Source organism: Bos mutus, chromosome 21 (genome assembly GCF_027580195.1).
Source record: "Bos mutus isolate GX-2022 chromosome 21, NWIPB_WYAK_1.1, whole genome shotgun sequence".
Lineage (NCBI taxonomy): Eukaryota > Metazoa > Chordata > Mammalia > Artiodactyla > Bovidae > Bos > Bos mutus.
The window spans coordinates 31,155,308-31,181,456 of record NC_091637.1 but is presented as its reverse complement, the minus strand read 5'-3'; the positions used below and the strand labels follow the sequence as shown (position 1 = coordinate 31,181,456).

At 35.2% G+C, this 26,149-nt stretch overlaps 1 protein-coding gene across 3 annotated transcripts in view; it reads left to right on the top strand.

Moving 5' to 3' along the window:
- SCAPER (S-phase cyclin A associated protein in the ER) overlaps window positions 1–26,149 on the top strand; it is a 419,624-nt gene that overhangs the window by 115,811 nt on the left and 277,664 nt on the right. For 2 of the 3 annotated variants that reach the window (XM_070358561.1, XM_070358559.1), the window contains exons 10-17: window positions 1,747–1,983; window positions 6,919–7,089; window positions 7,698–7,767; window positions 7,967–8,084; window positions 8,355–8,466; window positions 12,075–12,215; window positions 19,539–19,694; window positions 25,072–25,214. In XM_070358561.1, coding sequence (XP_070214662.1) covers window positions 1,747–1,983; window positions 6,919–7,089; window positions 7,698–7,767; window positions 7,967–8,084; window positions 8,355–8,466; window positions 12,075–12,215; window positions 19,539–19,694; window positions 25,072–25,214 — 1,148 coding nt within the window. The remainder of the gene's footprint in view (window positions 1–1,746; window positions 1,984–6,918; window positions 7,090–7,697; window positions 7,768–7,966; window positions 8,085–8,354; window positions 8,467–12,074; window positions 12,216–19,538; window positions 19,695–25,071; window positions 25,215–26,149) is intronic. The other variant, XM_070358560.1, reaches the window with a different exon arrangement.

The following is a 26,149-nucleotide window of genomic DNA, read 5'->3' as shown; positions in this document are numbered from 1 at the left end:
AAGAATACTGGAGTGGGTTACCATTCCCTTCTCCAAGTTGGCTTCCCAGCCATGGGATCAAACCCAGGTCTCATGCATTGCAGGTGGATTCTTTACCACCTGAGCCACTAGGGAAGCCCATATTGCCTTTTAATTCCCGTAATATGGAACAGAGTCATAGGCACATAGTAAGTTTACAGTACATAGCTGTTTGGTAAAACTTAAAGAAACTTTTAAATGTAGGTAAGTTTGATGAAGAAATCACTTTTTACATCACTTAACCAACATTTAGCATTTTTGCTAACATATATTTTAACTATAAAATTTAACATTGTAAAAAATGTGCTAATTTTGTGTAAAGAATAAGCTTACATGATTTTGAGATTTTAGAAATAGTCTATGCATAGAGCTTATGAGTAATTATTGCTGAATTATTTCAGTATAAAAGTTCACTGCTTATGGTGGCCAAGCTAATATTAATAGCTGTTTTCTCCACTCTCATTCTGAAAATGGAATTAGCATATTCATATATTTTGACCATTACTTTATAATTTAGCTTTGATTCTGTTATTTAGGTTGATACTGGTTTTTTAATAAACAGGATTGACTATATTGTAAAGATCAGTAATGCTAATATAAATATTACTGAAAAGATTATAAACCATAATGACTGATGTATGGATAATGTTGATAGCAATATAAACATTGTGATGCTATTTGAATAATGCGTATGCTAAAATCAACACTTTGGGACACTTTAAAGTTATAACCAATAGTAGAATTTTTAAAGTAGTTTATAAGACTTGGCCAAGTTTAATATTTACATAAATACTATATCAAACTGGGGTTTTTATGGCCACTGCAGTGTTTATCTGATGTTTATTTAAGTAGTGGTGTGAGTGGGTTTTAAATTCACAACTTTAGATTTCCATTCTTCTCCTTGGAGTTCATTGCTCTGAGTACTGAAAAGCATAGCGCCGTTATTCCTATACTCTGTTAGAAAGGGAAAATAAAGTCCTGTTTCTGTTCACTAAACTCTAAAATTTTTAAAAGATGTAATGTATTTTTCCTAAGCAAAAGTTGTATTTGGTTTTCACATTTCTGTTGCTTTTGTGTTAAGTATTCTTAAAGGGGAATGAGAGGCTATTGAAGTCTAAAGAATATGAATTGCTTAAGGAGATTGCTTGCTGACATATGCTCTACTTTTTATGGTGTATTTTTCTTTTAGATCTAAGATTTGGTATTGTGTACCATGTGAGTCTTCATGAAAGATGCTTTGAGGTTGTGTTAATGTTATCTAAAGAGAGTGAGTTCCATGTTTTGAGTAAAATGCCTTTAAAGTACATATTTGGTGAGAAGTGCCTTCATTTGATATTAGTTTTCATAAAAACTATGTAAATACCTTTAGTTATTTGAACATAAAACATAATATTTATTATACTTGTGACCAGATTTCTTTTGTGAAGCATATAGTATAGCCATCAGGAATCAGCCTAATAAAATAAAATGCAATTGCAACATATATTGCTTAATTTATTAAAATACTTGAGTGTCCTTAAACATAGTAGATATGTAAATAAAATTTGTGGCTGCTTAACGTTTCTTTTCTAACACTTGAAACGTACCAAAATAATGAGTGATTGATCTTTTAGCCAGCCAACTGCTGCTTCACAGTTTGTGGGTTAAGCAGAATAAGCTTTTCTAGAGTGAAATAGTCGGTGAGTATTTTTTGTTACCTCTGATTCATTCTACAATATGTTTTGTTAGTTCACAGTGAGTACGCTGGATGATGTCAAGAACTCTGGGAGTAGTTTCTTACCAGACAATTCTGTTCAAACTTCTGAAATACCTGCTGTTCACATTGATACAGAGTGTGTTTCAGTTATTCAGCAAGCTGACACACCTTCTTTGCAAGCAAGTGAAGACAAATTTTCAGCAGAAAAAGCAAGAATAGAAAGTGAAATGGATCCTTCAGATATTTCAAATGTGAGTGCTGCTAACTTGGTAAGAACAACTTCTCAGAATTCCAAGTAGATATATTAAAGAGGCAAAAATTCTGATAATGAAAAATTGTATTGTGCATTTCTGTACACTTTAGAGAGCACTTTTAAACATAGCATTTTATATGTTATTTTATGTTAACATGTTATTCTTATAGCAAACTTTGGATGTAGTTAAAATTCTTCTTATTTTGTAGGGGGTGGAAATGAGACTGTGAGAGTCAAGTAACTTGCTCAAAATCATTTAGTTTTTGTATGATTTGGTCAAATGTTCTTTAGCATTAAGAAACTATAACATTAATGTCTTCCATGCAACATCTACCACTCTGTTGGGAAATGGTGCTTAATGAACTTACTTTTAAAATTCTCTTAACAGAGTACTTTACATAGTTATCATTTGGAATTGGTCTTTAAGATGAAATTTGTCATCCCTATTGCTGAATCTTTAAAAATGCATTGACTTGAAATTATTTATAGGATTATGTTTTTAGATGAATAGTTAATTCTGCTCATGTCCTTCTCTTTTTCACTTGAGTAGTAAGATAACTTGGCCTGAGGATAGTTCAGAATAGGTCATGCTGGCATTTTTAAAAAGTACTTTTCAAAAGGAGTAGCTCCATATAAAAAGCTGTTGAGAAAAGTCATTCCAATTTTCATTTTTAAATGGCCACCATATACTATAATTTCTTTTTAAACATAGTGCTTTATGATGCTAAAAGGTGATGTCAGCAGATGGTGCGTGTGTGCGTGCCCAGTAGCTTCAGTTGTGCCTGATTCTTGTGGCCCCATGGTCGTCAGCCAGGCTCCTCTGTCCGTGAGATTTTCTTGGCAAGACTACTGGAGTTGGTTGCCATGCCCTCCTCCAAGGGATCTTCCTGACCCAGGGATCAAATCTGTGTCTCCTGCATTGAGGTGGATTCTAGGTGGATTCTTTACCATTGAGCCACCAGGATTAGGCCAAATCATATATCTTAGAGTAAGATTAGATATAGATGAAACTTGATATGAGTTATTTAAGGAAAAATAAGAGTTATAGTAATAAGAAAAACAAATTAATATTTAGATTCCTTTGTAAAGGAATAAGGGTAGTTTGTTTTTAACTTATATCTTTTAGTGTGAATTTTTTGAAAGTTAAATGTAATTACTGTCATATAAGTGAATTTAATGTACGGGGTAGAAATTGATATCATAGATATCATATTAAATTTCATAGATATCATATTAAATTATATTGTGAATTGAGTCTGTGAGAATCAAATTTCAAAAGAGGAAAAACATCCTATACTTAAGTAAGCATAAAAATGTTTTTTAAAAATTCTTCTCTAATCATTTTTATTTTGATCACATAGGTAAAATTAGCTTGTGGTGGAATATTGAAAACCCTTGGTTATTTTGAGCGTGACATTACATACTTGAAAGAAAATAAGTTCTGCTTTACCTATGAATATTAGTATATTCTTAGAAGTTTTAGAGGAGTTTTAACCAAGGTTTTGAAAAAATTTTATGTTTTTAATTTGTCTTGGCAGTAATACTTCTGTGGGTTGCTCTAGATAAGCACCTCATTGTTGAGATTCTAAGTGAAGGATTATAGAAAATTGTGGTTTATTGAGAAAACTCTTTCCTTTTTTCCCTGTATATAATATTGTCTCATAGATGGTTAGAGTAAAAAAACCTGCAGTTCTCTTATTTAACAGAAAGCTAAGCAAAAACTGACTGTGAGAACCTTTATGTTTAAGGTCCATTTTTGCCAGCACTGTAAAAATGTGCTGATATAAATCCTAGCTACCCTGGATTAATTTTTTTAGAGTTACTGAAATTCCAGATTTTAATGAAAATTTAGAAATTTAGGAGTGATGATGTATACAGATATTTGTTTGAATTTCACAGTGTGGAAAATAGTAGAAGTTGTATGTGGATATTAAATCATTTCATCCATAAGCTGTGTTACTATGTTAAAATATTTTCAGGTCTTAAAAGACAAAATAGAAATGTCCTCTGGAGAAGATAAGATTAGGAAGGAAATAAGCTCATGTGAGAACATACTTTCTACAAAGTTAAATCTGTTCAACTTTAATAGCTTTCTAATTACTGGTATCTGTGATGTTGTCGTGGCACCTTAAGAAGTTAATTTCTGTAATATTCAAGAGTTTATAGAGAAAAAGCTTATGATGCAAAGAAATGATTTCTCATCTAAACTCCCTCATCCCATTCTGTTCCCCAGGGACAGTCTTGTGTGTTTTGAGGGAGTAGAGTATCAACAGGGTAGATGAAGTTGGGAGGGGTGGCTTTAAGGAAGCTACCAATGTTTAGGCTTCAGACCAATTCAGTAATAAGCTGAAGCTCAAGCACTTGCATTTTTAATACCTTTATTGAGGTGTTATTGATTTTCAATAAACTTCACATATCTAAAGTATATACATTGATATATTTTGACATGTGTTTATACCTATGAAATCATCACTACAATCAAGATAATGAAAGTATCGATTGCCTCCAAAAGTTTTACATTCTCTTCTGTCATCCTTCTTTCTGCTCTTCCCTGTTTCCCCTACCCAGGTTGTCACTACTCTGCTGCCACTACATACTAATTAGCATTTTCAGAATTCTCTGTATATGGAATAATATAATTAATGTAAATTATGTAATGTTTAGCCTCTTTCATGTACCATAATTATTTAGAGATTCATTGACATCACTGTGTATGTTAATAGTTCCTTCTTTTTCTGTTGTCTTTCGCGGTACTCTGTCATATGCGTGCAGCTCAATGCGTTCATCCGTTCAGTTGCTGACAGATGTTTGTTTCCAGTTTCTCTGTTATGAATAAAGGCACCATGAACATTTGTCTTTGTTTTGAACATACGTTTTCATTTCTCTTGAAGAAATATCTAGGTCAGTTTGGCTGATAATATTGTTCAGGTCTCCTTTGCCAATGTTTTGTACCTGTTCTATCAGTTGAGAGAGAGGTATTAAAATCTCTGCATGTATCTGTGGCACTACCTTTTTAAAACCAACTTTATTGAGATATAACTTGCATAATATACAGTTTATCCATTTAAAGTGTACAGTTCAATGTTTTTTAATATGTTCACAGAGTTGTGCAAATGTGACCAGGATTAGTTTTAAAACACTTCATCACTTCAGAAAAAACCCAGTGTCCATGAGCAGACCTCCCTTTCTCCCCACCCTCCCAGCCGTATACAGCCACTCATCTGTCTTTCTCTCATATAGATTTGCCTGTTGTGGACATTTTATAGAAGGGAATACAATATGTGGTCTTTGTGAATGGTTCCTTTCACTAAGCATATTTGAGGTTCATCTGTGTTTTAGCCTGTACCAGTATTTCACTCCTTTTTATGGCCAAATAATATTCCATTGTTTGAAAAATGTGAACTGAACCATATTTAATCCATTCATTAGTTTATGAACATTAGGTTTTCTCCACTTTTTGGCATTTGTGAATAATGCCACTTTAGGTGTTTGTGTACGAGTTTTTGTGTGAACGTATGGTTTCATTTCTTCTGGATGTACATCTAGGATTGGAATTTTGGGGTCATATGATAACTTTCATATGGGCTTCCCTGGTGGCTCAGATAGTAAAGAATATGCCTGCAATGCAGGAGAACTGAGTTCAATACATGGGAAGATCCCCTGGAGAAGGGAATGGCTACCCACTCCAGTGTTCTTGCCTGGACAGTTCCATGGACAGATGAGCCTGGTGGGCTACAGTCCATGGGGTCACAAAGAGTTGGACACAGCTGAGCGACTAACACGTGGTAACTTAATTTTTAACCTTTGTGTGAAACTATCAGACGGTTTTCCAAAGTGGCTGAACCATTTTACATTCCCATCAGGTTTATTTTGTTTTGCAATTCTGTCAGTTTTTGCTTCCTTTGTTTTGAAGGTCCGTTCTTAAATTCACAAACTTTTAGGATTGTTTTGTCTTCTCAATAAATCAACTGTTTTATCATTATGAAATGACCTGCTTTATCCCTTGTCATATTTTTTGTTCTGAAACCTACTGTGTCTGATATTAATAATTCAGCTTTGATTAGTTATTACCATTGTTAGTATGGTACCATTACCATTTGTTAGTATGGTAGCTCTTTTATTTGTAATCTGTTTATAGTCCTCATATTTAAGTTAGGTTTCCTACGTGCAGCATGTGGTTTGGGGTCTTGCTCTTATCCAGATTTGAGTCTACTAGTTGAGGTGTTTAGACTATTTCTGTTTAATGTGACTATGAATATGGTTCTTTTAAATCTACCATCTTATTGTTTTTCCCTTTGACTCATCTATTCTTTATCCTGCTTTTCCTATTTTTCTCCCCTCTTTTCAATTATATTTTAAAATTTGTCTCCTTTGTTGGCTTAGTAGTCATAAATCTTTGTTATTTCAGTTTTTGCCTTAGCATTTCTAGTATACATGTTTAGCTTATTATAGGGATTTATCAGTTAATTCTGGTACATATTATTTGTATTACATAGTTCTAATGCATAATTTTAAATTAGGTGTATATGTTCAAAAAATATTAACACCATTAAGGCATAATTTTTTTATGTTCCTTTTTAAGAATAGTGTTTTTCTTTTGTTTGTAAGATATTTAGTCTGTAACTGTTTTGAATTTTGGTGCTCAAATGAAATTCACACTTTATCATTAATAACAATACCTCTTATTTATATAACTTCACAGTTTGTCATACACAGTGGTCTGGTAAGAAAGTAAGTCATGGATTATTGTATCATTTTTTGGAATACAGAATAGTCTCTTGCTTTTAAGAAATTTCTGAGTCACAGAGCTGGACCCCAAGTTTTATAGTTCTTTATCAATGCTATTTTTATGTATATGTTGAGTATATGATTAGAAGATAAAGAGAGAAATAATTACTTGACTTTCCAGTCTACTGATGATTTTTCTTATTGTTTGTTTTTAACTTTATAGTCTATGGCAGAAGTTCTTGCTAAAAAAGAAGAGCTAGCAGATCGTCTAGAAAAGGCCAATGAGGAAGCCATTGCCAGTGCTATTGCTGAAGAGGAACAGTTAACTAGAGAAATTGAAGCTGAAGAAAACAACGATATCAACCTTGAAACTGACAACGACAGTGATTTTTCTGTGAGCTTTTAGCATTTTTATTCTCTGGGTGATTGAGACATACAATAAACAATAGGAAGTCTTTTTTAAAGCACTTTACCAAGTGTTTTTTATGTATGATGCAATTGACAAGCTGGAAGTTGGTTTCTCATTTTACAAATGAAGAAATTGAATCTCAGAGTAAGTAAAACATAACATTTCTCAGATTATAAGTGTAAAGATTGGAGAAGAATCTAATATCTTTTTCTATTCTACTGATAAAAAGCAAATGATACATTGCCTTGCTGTCACTAAGCGCTCATGATATATATGTTGATGATAGGGATTTCTTAAAGAATGAAAGTAACCATGAATCTTTCAAATATTTTTCTATTAAATTTTAATGCCCAACAAGTACTTTTGAGCTTTTCTGATGTATACTCTGAATATTTCAGAGTTTTATGTAGTAATAGTTTAAGGCCAATACTTTGCTTTTAAAATTACTTCATTCATTTCTGCTGTTAATGTTGGTGTTGGACTGTTTGCTAAATGAAATATATGAGCAATAGGTAGGAAATTTTCGAATATAGTTCATTTTATTAGTTTATAATTGGTTCAACTATTTTTCAGTTTTTCTTATTACATTTTAGGCCAGCATGGGCAGTGGCAGTGTATCTTTCTGTGGTATGAACTGGAATGATGTCCTTGCAGATTATGAAGGTAATTCATGTGTGCATGTGTGTGTGTGTTGTATGTATAGGTAGAGCGGTACAAGGTAGATTATGTTAATACGTGTGGTTTTTGTGTAAAATGAATAATGTATTAGAGTAGGATGCCTTTTAAAAGTCGGTTCTCAAAAGTTGGTTTTATAGATTTACATGGTTAAACAGTAACAGTGGTTTTCTTTTTTCTGAAATAGCTCGTGAATCTTGGCGCCAGAATACATCCTGGGGGGATATTGTAGAGGAAGAACCTGCTAGGCCTCCAGGACATGGAATTCACATGCATGAAAAACTTTCCTCACCATCTCGTAAAAGGTCTGGCCTTTGAAAATTAATTTGAAGTGTTTCACAGGAAGGGAGCTAGCCATTCTTAATTATTAAATGGAGTCGTTACATACTGATACTATTTTAAGGTACATTATTCAGGACAGTTTCAGATCTTTTGAAAAGTGACAATGTTTTCCTGAAATGTTAGGCCAAATTAGTTTTGTGTATTGTTTATTTTAAGAACTTTGAAGACTAAAGATATTTTTGGCTTTATCATGTAAACATTTGTGTCTCTTGTCCATTTGTTTGTATTAATAGAACAATTGCAGAATCTAAGAAGAAACATGAAGAAAAACAAATGAAAGCACAGCAGCTAAGGGAAAAGTTACGTGAACAGAAAACATTAAAGCTTCAGAAATTGTTAGAAAGGGTGAGTTTTTAATTTTTAGAGAACCATGATTGCCTTAAATTGTTGGGCTTATTTTCATATTGACTTTTTCTGGTTTCAAAGAAGCTAAAAGAACAGTAAAAATAAATTCACTAGAAAATAAAAGCATTTCTATCCACTGAAAATTACCTGTACCTTTCTAAAAAAAGAAATAAGAATTTGTCATTCCTAAAAAAGCTAGTAAATTGATGTTCTGCAGTTTGCATGGATTATTAAAGCTACACTTTGTCTTTTGCCATTTTCACTGGGGGTTTCCTTAGTCAGTCTTGTGCAAAGTGTTCGATGAATTGGTAGGACAGTTTTGAGCCTGAGATGGTGAAATTTGAATAAGCAGGGCACTAAGTAGATTCATGGGGTTTCCCTTGTGTCTCAGACAGCAGAGAATCTGCCTGCAATGTTGGAGTATTCAGAGCAGTGTAAATTTTGGTCAGCGTGATGTAGTGGAAGGAACATGGACTCTGGAGATAGCCAGTCTGGTGAAATCTTGATTTTAACCACATGATAGCATGTGGTGGGTGCCCTTGGCAAATTACTTAACCATATTGCCTTTTAATTTCTTTATCCATAAAATGGCATTTAAAACTGTTAATTTAAAGCTGTGTTGATGAATGTAACAAATATGTAAAACTGTAGCATGGTACTTGGGTGACTGTTGTTCCATATATATATGTCATTCTTATTGTTAATTATACATGGCAGATGTGAGTACTGTGTTAGTTATGTGTGCTGTGTAACAAAGGACCTCAAGACTCAGCAGTTTAAAACAACACACATTTATTAGCTCACACTTTCTTGGGCATGGAAACTGGAAGTGGCTTATGTTGTGATCTTTTGTTTGTTTGTTCAGAGTCTCTCGTGAGGTTGCAGTCAGTGTGTTGGCTCTGGCAGCAGTCATTCGGAGCTGAAAGATCCACTTTCAGATCCCTCATGTGGCTGTTGGCAGGCCTGGAGTCCTCTTTAGTGGTTGGTTGTGGACCCCCATTTCTTGCCATGTGAGTCTTTCCACAGCCCAGTGTTCTCATGACATGGCTGCTACCATTGCCACAGAATAACCTGAGAGAGAAAAAGAGAGAATGAATAAGTGAGCTGCCAGAATGGAAGCTGCATTGTCTTTTTATAATAACCTAATCTTAGAAGTGACGTACTATCACTTTTGCTGAATTATATTGCTCCTTGGAAGGAAAGTTATGACAAACCTTGGCAGTGTATTAAAAAGCAGAGACATCACTTTGCTGATAGAGGTCCATATAGTCAAAGCTACGATTTTTTCCAATGGTTGTATATGGATGTGAGATTTGGACCATAAGGAAGGCTGAGCACCAAGAATCGATGCTTTGAAATTGTGGTGCTGGAGAAGGCTGTTGAGAGTCCCTTGGACAGCAAGGAGATCCAGCCAGTCCATCCTAAAGGAAGTCAGTCCTGAATATTCATTGGAAGGACTGATTCTAAAGCTGAAGCTCCAGTACTTTGGCTACCTGATGCAAAGAGCCAACTTACTGGAAAAGACCCTGATGTTGGGAAAGATTGAAAGCAAAAGAAGAGGGCAGCAGAGGATGAGATGGTTAAATAGTGTCACCAACTTAGTAGGCATGAATTTGAGCAAACTCTGGGAGATAGTGGAGGACAGAGGAGCCTGGCATGCTACAGTGCGTGGGGTTGCAGAGTCGAACATGATTTAGTGACTGAACAACAACACATTGGTCACAGTCCTGATAGAATGTGGGAGGGAAATATGCAAAGGTCTGAATACCAGGTGACTGGGATCATTTGGAGCCATCTTGGAGTCTGTGTACTACGAATACTTGGCACAGCACAGCAGAAGCATGTGCCCCCTGTAGTATGATAGTCACTCAGTCATGCCCGACTCTTGCAACCCCGTGGACTGTAGCCTGCCAGGCTCCTCTGTCCGTGAGATTCTCCAGGCAAGAATACTGGAGTGGGTTGCCATTTCCTTCTCCAGGGGATCTTCCCAACCCAGGAACGGAACCCGGATCTCCTGCATTGCAGGCAGATTCTTTACCGACTGAGCTATGAGGGAAGCCCTCCCCTGTAGTATAGGTAAACTCTTTTGTTTACCTTTTGGTCCTAGAAAGGAGAACTAATATGCATAGGTTAAAAGTATTTTCACTCCTTTTGTGTGTTTTAAAATTGGGAGAGATAATTAGATCAAATAGTTTGATGGTAAAAATGAGGTGACATAAGATTCTCCTTAATGCAGTAGAAAAGTTGGTGGGATAGGAAGAAAATCTATAATTTTTCTCTTTACCTGAATCTCAAGAATTTAATTATTTTTATTTTAATCATTTAGTTTGGATAAATCAAGTATGAAAAACAGTCTCCTTATAACGGGGTTCTACAAGAGTTAATATATTTTTTCATTTTAAGCTTCAAAAAACTGTTCTAACACAATTATACTTTACCTTCTTATTGTGTTTTTAATACAAACAAAATTATATAGTTTTTTTTCTCACTAATATAATCTCCAGATAATTCATGCAAACACAATAATAAATTCTTGAAATTGTATAAGACATTAGAAGTTCTTAATTTTCCCGTCAATGTCAGTATCACTTCAATTACTTCAAGTGATAAACCTCACCTTCCATTTGTACAGTGGTTATTGTTTCATTACTGTTCTTCCACATATGGTCTTATATGATCATAACAGTACTTTTGTGAGGCACACAGAGTTGAACAGATCCTGAGCCCCATTTCATATCATAGGTGTGAAAACTGAATCTAGGAGAGACTGAGGGCTGTCTGCAGTGTCATAGAACCAATCATTTGCAGAGCTGGGGCTTTAAGGACCTGTTTTTACCTCCTATTTCAGTGTTCTTTCTGCATCATACTTTTTAAGGTGGTTAAACCCATTATTATGTAGCTAAAATTCAACTTAAATGTTAGTTTTCTTCCCATTCGTGTTAAGTCAGCATTGATTTTCTTTATTCTTTTTGGTGCTAGTTCTAATATGTTGAAGCACAGGACAAGTCTTTTACTTCTCCTATTTGATATTGTTTTAAGGAATTAAATGCAGCTATCATAATTATCTTTATTCTTCCATAAGTAAAACTCTGCGTGTTCCTTCAGGGAATGTTCTTATGCAGATAATTGTGACTTTTCAAACATCTCACCATTTTTCAATTTCTAGGGTAATCATTTGTCTTGACTTTGAGTTAGAGAGACAACATTTATAAGGATAAGAAATACTATTTTTAAGTGTGCTCATAGTGCAATATAATAATAACAGCAAATATTTCTCTTGAGCAATTTCTAATGTACTATTTAAAAGTTTTACATATATTGACTGACTCAGTCTTTAAAACCTATGAGTTAGATACTACTATTGTTCTGTTTATAGATGAGGAAACTGAGATGTCGGCTAAAAAAGTTGCCCAGTTTACATATCTAGCAAGTGACTGGTAGATTATGAACTGTCAGGCTTTATAGTCTGTGTTCTTAATAATTAGTCATGATCTTTAGATCTTTCCTGGTTCTTCACTTTGTAATTCCTAAGCTGTTTACCTGTTTGCACTTCTTGTCAAATGACTATGTATGCTGAAATTAATGATGTGATAATTCATTGCATATAGGAGAAAGAAGTCCGAAAGTGGAAAGAAGGGTTATTAGACCAACGACGTAGGATGATGGAAGAGAAATTACTTCATGCTGAATTCAAACGAGAGGTGCAATTACAAGCAATTGTTAAGAAAGCACAAGAAGAAGAAGCTAAGGTGTGTCTTAGGTGTTTTGAACATTGAATTAGTTACTCAAGTACTTTGAATTGTTACATGAGAAGTTAATATTTATCAAGTGTTTATTCGGTACCAGAATAACAGCATTTTTACAGGCTCATTTGAAATTTATTCTGTACAATATTTTATTCTTAAAATAATCCTATGAGATATATATTATTTTTTCACTTTATTGAAGTATAATTTATAGATAATAAATAACACATATGTGAAGCATCAGTTTGATGAGTTTTGACATATGTATTCCTGAAACCATAAGTACAATGAAAATAATAAACAGTTCCATCACCCTCAAAAGTTTCTTCATACCTCTTTGTAATTCATTCCTTCATCCAACTCTTTTACCGTGCAATTTCTGATCTGCCTTTTGTCACTATGGATGTTAGCATTTTCCAGAATTTTATGTGAATGGAATCATAGAGTAGGTACTCTTTCTTCTGGCATCTTTCACTCAGCATAGTTAGTTTGAATTTTATCCATGTTGTTGTATATATCATTTCCGTTGCATTGCTGAGAAGTGTATCATTGTGTAGAAATACCATAGTTTGTTAATCCAGTCACTTGTTGATGGACATTTGTTTTCATTACAGTTTTTGGCTATTATAGATACAGCTGCTGTGTAAATTCATGTACAAGCCTTTGTGCAGATGTGTGCTTTTATTTTCTCTGGTGAATACCCAAGAGTGGATTGGCGGAATCCTATGAGAAGTTTAACTTTTAAAGAAACAGTTTATATACTTTTACCAGTAGTACATGAATGTTCTAGTTAGCCACATTCTCACCAATACTTGACATGGTTACACATTATAATTATAACCATTTCATATTAGTCTGTATATATAGTTCTCATATGGTTTTAATTTGCTTTTTGAACATCTTTTATGTGTGTATTTTTTCTATCTGAAGCTCTTATTTGGTGCAGTGTTTATTCAGGTATCTGTTGATTTTTGAAAGTTAGATTGTTTTATTGTTATTCAAACAGGTGTGTTTTTAGCTTTTTTGAGGTATACTTAACAAATGAAATAGATACTTACGTGATGATTTGATATCCATATACATTGTAAGAGGATTCCCCTGATTGAGTTAATTAACATATTCATCACCTCACATATTTATCTTTTGTGTGTGTGAACATTTAAGTTTTCCCGTATCATATTTTAATTATACAATACAGTGTTATCAACTATAGTTAGCATACTATACATTAGATGCTCAGGTCTTATTCACTGTATAACTGAAAGTTTGTGTCCTTTTACCAGTCTCTTCCTATTTCTGTCTGTCTCCTTCTGGCCCCTGGCAAATACTTTGCTACTCTCTCTTTCTTTGAGTTTTTTTTTTTTTTTTTTAATTGAAGTATCAGTTCAGTTCAGTTCAGGCACTCTGTTGTGTCTGACTCTTTGCGACCACGTAAACCGCAGCACACCAGGCCTCCCTGTCCATCACCAGCTCCCAGAGTGTACCCAAACTCATGTCCACTGAGTTGGTGATGCCATCCAACCATCTCATCCTCTGTCGTCCCCTTCTCCTGTCCTCAATCTTTTGCTGCATCAGGATCTTTTCAAATGAGTCAGCTCTTGGCATCAGGTGGCCAAAGTATTGGAGTTTCAGCTTCAACATCAGTCCTTCCAGTGAACACCCAGGACTGATCTCCTTTAGGATGGACTGGTTGGATCTCCTTGCAGTCCAAGGAACTCTGAAGAGTCTTCTCCAACACCACAGTTCAAAAGCATCAATTCTTTTGTGCTCAGCTTTCTTCACAGTCCAGCTTTCACATCCATACATGACTACTGGAAAAACCATAGCTTTGACTAGACGGACCTTTGTTGACAAAGTAATGTCTCTGCTTTTTAATATGCTGTCTAGGTTGGGCATAACTTTCCTTCCAAGGAGTAAGTGTCTTTTAATTTCATTGCTGCAATCACCATCTGAAGTGATTTTGAAGCAGAAAAAAATAAAGTCATCCACTGTTTCCCCATCTATTGCCATGAAGTGATGGGACCGGATGCCATGGTCTTCATTTTCTGAATGTTGAGCTTTAAGCCAACTTTTTCACTCTCCTCTTTCACGTTCATCAAGAGGCTCTTTAGTTCTTCACTTTTTGCCATACGGGTGGTGTCATCTGCATACCTGAGGTTATTGATATTTTTCCCTGCTATCTTGATTCCAGCTTGTGCTTCTTCCAGCCCAGCGTTTCTCATGATGTACTCTGCATAGAAGTTAAATAAGCAGGGTGACAATATACAGCCTTGACGTCCTCCTTTTCCTATTTGGAACCAGTCTGTTGTTCCATGTGCAGTTCTAACTGTTGCTTCCTGACCTGCATACAGATTTCTCAAGAGGCAGGTCAGGTGGTCTGGTATTCCCATCTCTTTCAGAATTTTCCAGTTTATTGTGATCCACACAGTCAAAGGCTTTGGCATAGTCAATAAAGCAGAAATAGATGTTTTTCTGGAACTCTCTTGCCTTTTCAGTGATCCAGCAGATGTTAGCAATTTGATCTCTGGTTCCTCTGCCTTTTCTAAAACCGGCTTGAACATCTGGAAGTTCACGGTTCACATATTGAAGCCTGGCTTGGAGAATTTTGAGCATTACTTTACTAACGTGTGAGATGAGTGCAATTGTTCAGTGGTTTGAGCATTCTTTGGCATTGCCTTTCTTTGGGATTGGAATGAAAACTGACCTTTTCCAGTCCTGTGGCCACTGCTGAGTTTTCCAAATGTGCTGGCATATTGAGTGCAGCACTTTCACAGCATCATCTTTTACGATTTGAAATAACTTGACTGGAATTCCATCACCTCCACTAGCTTTGTTCGTAGTGATGCTTCCTAAGGCCCACTTGACTTCACATTCCAGGATGTCTGGCTCTAGGTGAGTGATCACACCATCGTGATTATCTTGGTCATGAAAATCTTTTTTGTACAGTTCTTCTTGTATTCTTGCCACCTCTTCTTAATATCTTCTGCTTCTGTTAGGTCCATATTGAGCCCATCTTTGCATGACATGTTCCCTTGGTATGTTTAATTTTCTTAGAGAGATCTCTAGTCTTTCCCATTCTGTTGTTTTCCTCTATTTCTTTGCATTGATCACTGAGAAAGGCTTTCTTTTCTCTCTTTGCTATTCTCTGGAACTCTACATTCAAATTGAAGTATAGTTGATTTAGAATATTATATTAGTTTCATGTATGCAATATAGTGATTAGTGTTTTTACAGATATTACTCCATTGTTAGTCATTACATGATAATGACTGTGATTCCCTATAATAGCAATATATAATTTTTGCTTATCTATTTTATACATAGTAATTTGTATTAATTCTGTACCCCCGATTTGCCTCTTTCCCTCCCCCTTCTCTTTGGTTACCACTAGTTTGTTTTCTATATCTGTTTCTGTTTTGCATATATATTCATTTGTATTATTTTTTAGATACCTCATAGAAGTGATATCATATAGTATTTGTCTTTCCTTGTCTGACTTACTTCACTGAACATAATATTCTTTGGGTTCATCCATGTTACTGTAAATGGCAGCATTTCATTCCTTTTATAGTTGAGTAATATTTCATTATACACATGCACACCCCACACATCTTCTTTATTCATTCATCTGTTGATGAGCCTTTCAGTTTCTTCCATATCTATATAGAAATTCAGTAAAACAATGATACTTTTTGATCCTGTAGACTAGTTGGACTTAATAGATATATACAGGACATCATATTCAAAAACAGCAGAATACACATTCTCTTCAAGTGCACATGGAATGTTCTCCAGGATAGATCACATACTAGACCATAAACAAGTCATAGCAAATATAAGAGCATGGAAATTATATCAAGTATTTTTGCTAACCACAGTGGTTAGCAAACTGGAAATCAGCTACAGAAAGAAAAATCGTTTGATGAGTTTGACTTTTTCTTTTATATTCCAAATATAACTGGTACAATACAGTATTTTTCTTTCTCCCTCTGGCTTATTCCACTTTAGTATAGTAAGCTCCATGTTCATCCATGTTGTAGCAAATATCAGAATTTCTTAAAAGATTTTGTATATTTTAGTTATTAACATTTATGTTTTGCAAATGTTTTTTCTTAGTCTATGGAACCAGTATTTCTCGTGATGTACTCTGCATAGAAGTTAAATAAGCAGGGTGACAATACACAGCCTTGACGTCCTCCTTTTCCTATTTGGAACCGGTCCATTGTTCCATGTCCAGTTCTAACTGTTGCTTCCTGACCTGCATATAGGTTTCTCAAGAGGCAGGTCAGGTGGTCTGGTATGCCCATCTCTTTCAGAATTTTCCAGTTTATTGTGATCCACACAGTCAAAGGCTTTGGCATAGTCAATAAAGCAGAAATAGATGTTTTTCTGGAACTCTCTTGCTTTTTCAGTGATCCAGCAGATGTTGGCAATTTGATCTCTGGTTCCTCTGCCTTTTTTAAAACCAGCTTGAACATCTGGAAGTTCACAGTTCACGTATTGCTGAAGCCTGGCTTGGAGAATTTTGAGCATTACTTTACTATCATTCCATTCAGTTCAGTCCAGTCGCTCAGTGGTGTCCGACTCTTTGCAACCCCATGAATGGCAGCACGCCAGGCCTCCCTGTCCATCACTGTCTCCCGGAGTTCACTCAGACTCACATCCATCGAGTCAGTGATGCCATCCAGCCATCTTATCCTCTGTTGTCCCCTTCTCCTCCTGCCCCCAATCCCTCCCTGCATCAGAGTCTTTTCCAATGAGTCAACTCTTCGTATGAGGTGGCCAAAGTACTATCATTAGCTGTATTTTATTCATAAAAACTGTACTCTCTAGCAAAACTTGACTGTTAAAAATCAATATATGTAAAGTTGAGGATGAAATATATGTAGTTCAGTACTTTGTACCTAATTATAACTTATTTGGTGTATGTTGAAGAAAATTGATTTGTACAGTAACTAAAGACAGTATGGTACTGGCACAAAACCAGAAATGTAGATTAATGGAACAGGGTAGAAAGACCAGAGATAAACCCACACACTTAGTCACCTAATCTATGGCAGAGGCAAGAATATACAATAGAGAAAAGACAGTCTCTTTAATAAGTAGTGCTGGGAAACTGAACAGCTGCATGTAAAAGAATGAAATTAGAATACTCCCTAACACCATGCACAAAAGCAAAGTCAAAATGGAATAAAGACCTAAATGTAAGACTGGACACTATGAAACTTTTAGAGGAAAACAGGAAGAACACTCATCTTTTTGACCCACCTCCTTGAGTAATGAAAATAAAAACAAAAATAAACAAAAGGACCTAATTAAACTTAAAAGCTTATGCACTGCAGAGGAAACCATAAACAAGATGAAAAGTCAACTCTCAGAATGGGAGAAAATATTTGCAAACAAAGCAATTGACAAGGAATTAATCTCCAAAATATACAAACAGCTCATGCCGTTCAATACCAAAAAAAAAAGAAAAACAAACAACCCACTCAAAAAATGGGCATAAGACTTAAATAGACATTTCACCAAAGAAGACATACAAATGGCCAAAAAGGACATGAAATGATGTTCAGCATCACTAATTATTAGAGAAATGCAGATCAAAACTACAGTGATGTATCACTTCACATGGATCAGAATGACCATCATCAAAAATGCTTCAAATAATGCTGGAGAGGGGGTGAAGAAAAAGGAACCAATTTGAACTGTTGGTGGGAATGTAAATTGATACAGCCATGATGGAGAACAGTATGGAGGTTCCTTAAAAACCTAAAGGTAGAACTGCCATATGACTCAGCAATACCACTACTGGACATATACCCTGAGAAAACCATAATTCAAAAAGATACACGCCAGAAGGGAAAGAGACACGTGTACCCCAATGTTCATCGCAGCACTGTTTATAATAGCCAAGACATGGAAGCAACCTAGATGTCCATCAGCAGATGAATGGATAAGAAAGCTGTGGTACATATACACAATGGAGTATTACTCAGCCATTAAAAAGAATACATTTGAATCAGTTCTAATGAGGTGGATGAAACTGGAGCCTATTATACAGAGTGAAGTAAGCCAGAAGGAAAAACATAAGTACAGTATACTAACGCATATATATGGAATTTAGAAAGATGGTAACAATAACCCGGTGTACGAGACAGCAAAAGAGACACTGAGGTATAGAACAGTCTTATGGACTCTGTTGCAGAGGGAGAGGGTGGGAAGATTTGGGAGAATGGCAATGAAACATGTAAAATATCATGTAGGAAACGAGTTGCCAGTCCAGGTTCGATGCATGATGCTGGATGCTTGGGGCTGGTGCACTGGGACGGCCCAGAGGGATGGTATGGGGAGGGAGGAGGGAGGAGGGTTCGGGATGGGGAACACATGTATACCTGTGGCGGATTCATTTTGATATTTGGCAAAACTAATACAATTATGTAAAGTTTAAAAATAAAATAAAATTAGAGGGAAAAAAAAAAAAAAGATACACGCACCCCGATGCTTATTGCAGCACTATTTACAAGAGCCAGGGCATGGAAGTAACCTTAATTTCCATGTACTGATGAATGGATAAAGAAGATGTGGTACATATATTCAATGGAATATTACTCAGCTACAAAATGGAATGAAATTGGGTCATTTGTGGAAATGTGGTTGGATCTAGAGACTGTCATATAGAGTGAAGTAAGTCAGAGAAAGACAAATGCCGTATGATATCACTTGTATGTGGAATCTAAAATATGACACAAAGGAACCTATCTCCAGAACAGAAATAGACTCGCAGACATGGAGAATAGACCTGTGGTTGCCAAGGGGAGAGGCCCCAGCGGAGGACTGGGTTGGGGATTTGGGGCTAACTATTAGCCCCATAATAACTACTAGCCCTATAGTAGATGCAAACTATTATATATAGAATGGATGAATAACAAGGTCTTATTGTATAACACAGGGAATTAATACACATATGTATGTATAACTGAATCACTTTGCTGTATACCAGAAGCTAACAACATTGTAAATGAATTGTACTTCAATAAAAAATTTCAATGGCAGGCCTTTATTTACTCTATTTCACTTCTTACTACGGCCTATGGATTTGTTATATACACTGGATTATTATCCATTTGGGGAATAAATATTGAAATAAAAGACTGGAAGTCAATTCATTTTTTGTTCTGTGCCTTATACAACTGGTTTATATTATTAAATAAAGACTGTTAAATTTCTTAACATGATGTGTTAAGAATCAGTGTCTGATGTGCCTTAGAATGAGCCTAATTTGAAACTTACTTTCTGTGGTTTTTTTTGTTGTTGTTGTTGTTGAAGGTAAACGAAATTGCCTTTATAAATACCCTTGAAGCCCAGAACAAACGCCATGATGTTTTATCAAAATTGAAGGAATATGAGCAGAGGCTTAATGAGTTACAGGAAGAGCGTCAGAGAAGACAGGAAGAAAAGCAAGCACGTGATGAAGCTGTTCAGGTAGAATTTTATTCAGCAGGCATTTGTGAGCACTGTCCATTTCCTAGGCCCTGGGAATAGAAAAAGAAGTCAGTCCTACACTCTGTTCCCAAGGGTGTATGGTTTAGTCCAGCATGGTTTCGAATCAGGAAGTCTGATAGCAAAGGCACTGTGTACTTCTTCAGATAACGTTATCAGTGTCTTTGTCAATTTGAATCTCTAGTCTCAACCAGATGAAGGGCTAAATTGCTCTGGACAGATTATTATCTGTTCTTTTCTAATTAGGTTGGGAAAGAATATGTTCCTTTCATCTATTAAAAATGGATTGTGTTTGAACCTGTGTATATAGCCTTAAGGAACTGGGCAATTTTTATGCTTATAACGGGGAGCACCTGTCGTATATTGGGCAGTATCATCAGGTACTTAAATCTCTCTAGCATACCGTAAGTCAGCTACCATTTTCAGAATGGGAAGAAAGGTTAACACATAAACATGAGTGATGTTTTTTGACTATTTTAGATCTTCCTCAAGATCAGGTATGAACACAGACACATACTTTATGTATTATAACCACTATTTATTTGTTTATTCATTCAGTGATCATGTATTATTGCTGTTATATGCTGAGCTTTGCTTGTGTGTGTCTTAGTCACTTAGTTGTGTTCAACTCTTTGCGACTCAGTGGACTGTAGCCCGCCAGGCTCCTCCGTGTATGAATTTTCCAGGCAAGAATACAGGAGTGGGTTGCCATTAGCTTTGCTTAAGGACATGAAAAAGATACGTCTTTGATCACAATGCAGAGAAGTATATGTAAATAAATCTTAACCCATTAGGATAAGTGTAACAGTAAAAGCATTTTGGAAGCACAAAGGAGAACACATTACTCAAATTGAGACATGAGAAAGTCAAGAAAAAGCTTTCTGGAGGAGATGATGCCTTAAGCAAGATTTGAGTAATGAGATAGTTGCAAACGGTGGAAATAGGCATTCCATGCAGAAGGAGATACGAGCGAGTACAGCCTGTAGAGTCATAGACTTGATCATGAAGAGGTTTCTTGTTATGTTAAAAATTAGGGATGTTATTGATATTTTATGCTTCTTTATCTCACTGGTAATTTTAGAAGATTAAAATATCAATACAGCTTTCAAGGTTATTGGTTGCTTCATGCTATTGTTTTGTACTAGCAAGCAGTCCCATATTCACCCAGTCTCTGTTCGATTTGAGTTCAGGGTCTTATTTTAATCTTGAGTGCCAAGCTAACTTACGTTTAAAAATACAGAATGTTACTATTAGAGAAAATTTAGCTTTTCCTATCAAAGGGACAGTACAAAGTTTCATTATTATCATTTAAAAGTTAAAGTTGTCCATTAATTAATATTGTTAGATGAATAAATGAAATAGGATATTTGAATTTTTAATCTGTGCCATCTCTTCAGCTTTTTTGCTGTTTTTCTTTCTGCAGTGGGACCATTTTATACAGATAATCGTTTTGAAGATTGCGTGTTACTTTTGAATAACTATTATGCATTAGTAATTCAGAAATAAATAAATAATGATCTTTGCCTTAATGGTAAATAATAGAACACAGTGTGAAAATGTAATAGAAACCTGTATAGGCTATAGCAGTATCACAGAATAGGGAATAATTAGCTCTGTTGCTGAGAGGGGAATGTCAGGGAAAGTTCTCTGAAAGAGGTGACTTCTTAGCTGGATTTTGGGGGAAAATATATGAGTAATATTGTATATTTTTTTAATAGACTTCTGTGGTTACTTTTTCTACATTTGTTTTGCAGATTTGAAAATACAGCAATTATTTTCTGTTTAAAAATTACTCTTATTTCATAATTTGGAACACTTATTAAGGCTTAAAGGAAAGCAGGTCTTTTGGGATTTTTTTGTAGTCATTAACACATTTTTTGATTACTCAGAATTTTCTTTTTTAAAATGTTGAAATTTCTTGTGGATTTAATGTTCAATGGAAATTTTAAAACCTATATACATAAATTTAATCTGTATACTGGTAGTAGAAAATTTATTGGTTTTATATACATATATAAAATTAAAAAAATTATAAATGTATAGTCATTACTAGATGTGCTAGGCACTAAAGCCAAACATAAAAATACAGTAATAGTAAGATACTAACTCAGTGAAGAATTTAGAGAGGCCCCCATCTGCTTTAATTGTACTCTTGAAAAACTTCCAAAATTAATTGTTAAAAGCAGTTGTGATTCTTGGTTTTTTGGCAAGTGAAATACTAAGTTAATGCTACCATTGTATATTCTTAATTTGCAATTTTTGTTGTATAAACTATTGACAGATTAGTTTTAAGCCCAGTTTCCTTAGATAGTCTGCCTTGTCCTCTTGCCATAATCTTTTGATTTGCAGGCATACAGGGCAGGGTTACAAAATCCATTCTTTGGCCACCGTAAACATATCCTTGACTGTGAGACAAAGTACATGGGACTCTGAGAGGTTTCAGAAGGCTTGAGAGGTAGATGCCTTTCCAGTTCAGTTGCTGTAGGTTTATACTTTATATTTGTAAGTTTACAGATTTATGATGAATACTACTTTAAAACTTATGCTTCATTTGTTTAATAGGTATTTATCAAACTCCTGCTGTATACAAGATGCTTTTATGGAGTGCAGAGTTTCCTGTCTTTAGGAAACCTGTATTTTAGAAAGGAAAATACTAGCTGAATTTACTAGTTTTACTCACAAGTACCAATTTTCTTTTCTAGTTATTAAAAACAGAAATTAGAGGATTGGATTTTTTTTGAAATTCAATTATTTGTTAGTACAACATTGGAGTATTTCTTATATCCATAAAAACATTCAACAAGTTGACATTGTATTAGTATTTAAGCATACAACTTACATTGCATATACATAAAGTTAACTGTTTTATATAATATTAGTATATTTAATTTATAAGACCAACTTTAATTTTTAAAACTATATTCCATAAGATTGTTTTTTAAAATGCGAAATGAAAAGTTCTGGTTTAATTATACTTAAGCTTTATCTTTTTACATTTTAGTGTGGCAGTTGTGTTTTCAGATATACTGCAGATTTTTAAAAAAAATACTTCAAGTAAATTTGAGGTTAAGAGAAAACTTTGTTTTTACTCTTCAGTTTTTCAGATAATAATAGCTAAACAAGTTGCTACATATTATACTTAGTAGCGAGAGGTAGCTGTAACATTAATCCATGAATAATATTTCAGAAAGCAATGACTATTTAAAATCTATTTGGATACCTTTACAAGTCTGCAGTCTGTCAGATATACTCTTCTGAAATCAGTACATTTCTTTTAGCTCCCTGTCCCCTCTCCAAAAAGAAAAAGGAAAGAAAGAAAAGAATTAGGTACCCTTTGGTGGTACTACTTTAAAAAGGTTTTTTTCGCCTGCATACATACAACTTCTTGTAGAGATAAAGTTACCATTGTGAGTTAAGTTAATTATTAGAAATATTTACTTCTCTCCTCAGTGTTCTTGAGACAGAAACTGCCTTATCTGCAGTCATTTACTGAACACTTTACGCCATACTAAACACTTTGTTAGGTACTTACCTACATAATAATTTAAATCTCACAACAAATGGTGTGTCTCTTTAAGGTAAAATGACTTGCTCAAAGTTATCTAAGTAGTAGTTACTAGAGCCTAGATCAGTGTGTTCTATTTATCATAAAGAGTTGTGGCCAGGGAGATGTTGTATAAGCTACCTAGAGAATGGGGATGAATTGAAAGAAATACATTGGTATATCTAGTAATATGGTGAGATATATACAGAAAGTATATCACAGTGTTTTAATGAAGTATCTTCTACCTTAATAATGATTATTATAAATAATTACTGAGAATTTAGTATATGCCAACCCCTGTGGCAAGTGCTTTTCATGTATTATCTCATACGTTCTGTACAGTATCCTTAAAAGTACTATTGTTATTTTTTGTCTTCTAGAAAACTAATTCACATATATTATGTAACTAGACTAGAGTCACCCGACAGTAAATAATGGAATCAGGGAACAAAGAGACTCTAATGCAGTATCTACTCTCTTATCCACTATGCTATACTATAATGCCTTTCTCCTGGCCACAAACTGTGTGTGTGTGTGTGTGTGTGTGTGTGTGTGTACAATTGCTCAGTCATGTCTGACTCTTTATAACCCCATGGACTGTAACCCATCAGGCTTCTCTGTCTATGGGATTATCCCCGCAAGAATACTAGAGTGGGTTGTCATTTCCTCTTCCAGGGGATCGTCCCCACCCAGAGATTAAACCTGTGGCTGCTACCTTGGCAGGCAGATTCTTTATCACTGAGCCACCTGGGAAGCCCGGCTACAAGCTTTTCTTCAGTTAAAAAGAAAGCTTAGTTCAGAAATAAATTCTGTTAATTATGCTTTCTTCATCATATTCTGTTATTTCTACAACCATCTAAACACAATGGTTTAGAAGTGATTAATGGCACCCCACTCCAGTACTCTTGCCTGGAAAATCCCATGGATGGAGGAGCCTGGTGGGCTGCAGTCCATGGGGTCGCTAGGAGTCAGATACGACTGAGTGACCTTACTTTGACTTTTCACTTTCATGCATTGGAGGAGGAAATGGCACCCCACTCCAGTGTTCTTGCCTGGAGAATCCCATGGACAGAGGAGCCTGATGGGCTGCAGTCCATGGGGTCGCTAGGAGTCGGACACGACTGAGCGACTTCACTTTGACTTTTCACTTTCGTGCATTGGAGGAGGAAATGGCAACCCACGCCAGTGTTCTTGTCTGGAGAATCCCATGGACAGAGGAGCCTGGTGGGCTGCTGTCTATGGGGTCGCACAGAGTTGGACACGACTGAAGTGACTTAGCAGCAGCAGCAAATATAAAATATTTATCAGATTCTCACAGAATATAAATAACATAATATGTACTAAAATAACATTTATTCTTCATTTTTTTATTAATTTATTTTAATTGAAGGATAATTACAATATTGTGATGGGTTTTTTCCGTACACTGACATGAGTCAGCCATGGGTGCACATGTGTCCCCCCATCCTGAACCCCCCACCTCCATCCCCACCCCATCCCTCTGGGTTGTCTCAGCACTGACTTTGAGTGCCCTGCTTCATGCATTGAACTTGCACTGGACATCTATTTTACATATGGTAATAAACATGTTTCAGTGCTTAAAATAGCATTTATTCTTATAAATTTGTAGCACTAATGAATGACATGTAAAAGCCAGATATTATTGATGCTTGATTTTTGTTTAAATTCTGAGAAACATAATGACAAGTCAGGTATTTGTCTTGAATATATAAGTCTATGTCCAAGCTATGTCACCTTTGATCATCTTCATCTTACACATAATTCTAACATCTTTTAAAACATTTCTGATACTAGGAACGTAAGAGAGCTCTAGAAGCAGAACGGCAGGCCCGTGTAGAAGAATTGTTAATGAAGAGGAAAGAACAAGAAGCCCGAATTGAACAACAGAGGCAAGAAAAGGAAAAAGCCCGTGAAGATGCAGCCCGGGAAAGAGCTAGGTACTTAATTTGCCATCTTGATGTTTGGTCCTGATGAACATTTTGTAGTGAATGCATATTCAGATCAAATTTTTAAGCTATTTATTATCAAGTATGTTTTTTAGAAATAGTCACATATACAGAAATGTTTTACTGAATTTTGATTTCCAGGAATTAAGACACTCTACTTAAAATGGAAACCTTTTGAACATTCTGTTGGATGGGAAACGAGGTTTCAAGATATTTTCAGTTGTAAGAAACAGAATTTGATACTAGCTAACTTAAGTATTGGGAGGAAAAGTGACAGGAAATTAGAGGACCAGGTTTGGACTTGGTCAGACATCAAAGGCTAGGTCACAGGAGCTACAGCAGTGGTCCTCTGATGGAAGTAATCCAGTAGTATGTTGTCTTTCTTATTATAATAAATGACACTTATCCATTCCTACTTTTTAAAATCTCTTGTTTAAGATTCAAAGACCAGGACACTCAAAGCTGGTGCTCTGGGACAACCGAGAGGGATGGGGTGGGTGGTGGGTGGGAGGGGAGTTCAGGATGGGGAGACATGTGCACCCATGGGTGATTCATGTCAATGTATGACAAAAACCACCACAATATTGTAAAGAAATTATCCCCCAATTAAATTAAGTAATTAAAAAAAAGATTCATAGACCAAAGACAAAGCATTTAATTGGCCAAATTGATTTGTGCTTTTTGATCTTGTTTATGAAATTTTTTAATATCCCGTGTCATAAGATATTATTCAAAATGTTACGGTTTTCAGTTTGATACACATTTAGGTTTTATATCCTTTTAAGGTAACTTTTAGATATAGTATGAAAAGAAAAATCTAAATTTATTCATTTGCCTATGGCACTCATTCATCATCACACCATTTGTTGAAGAGTCTAGCTTTTAACCATTGAACTGCCTTGCTACCTGTTCACGATCAGTTAATC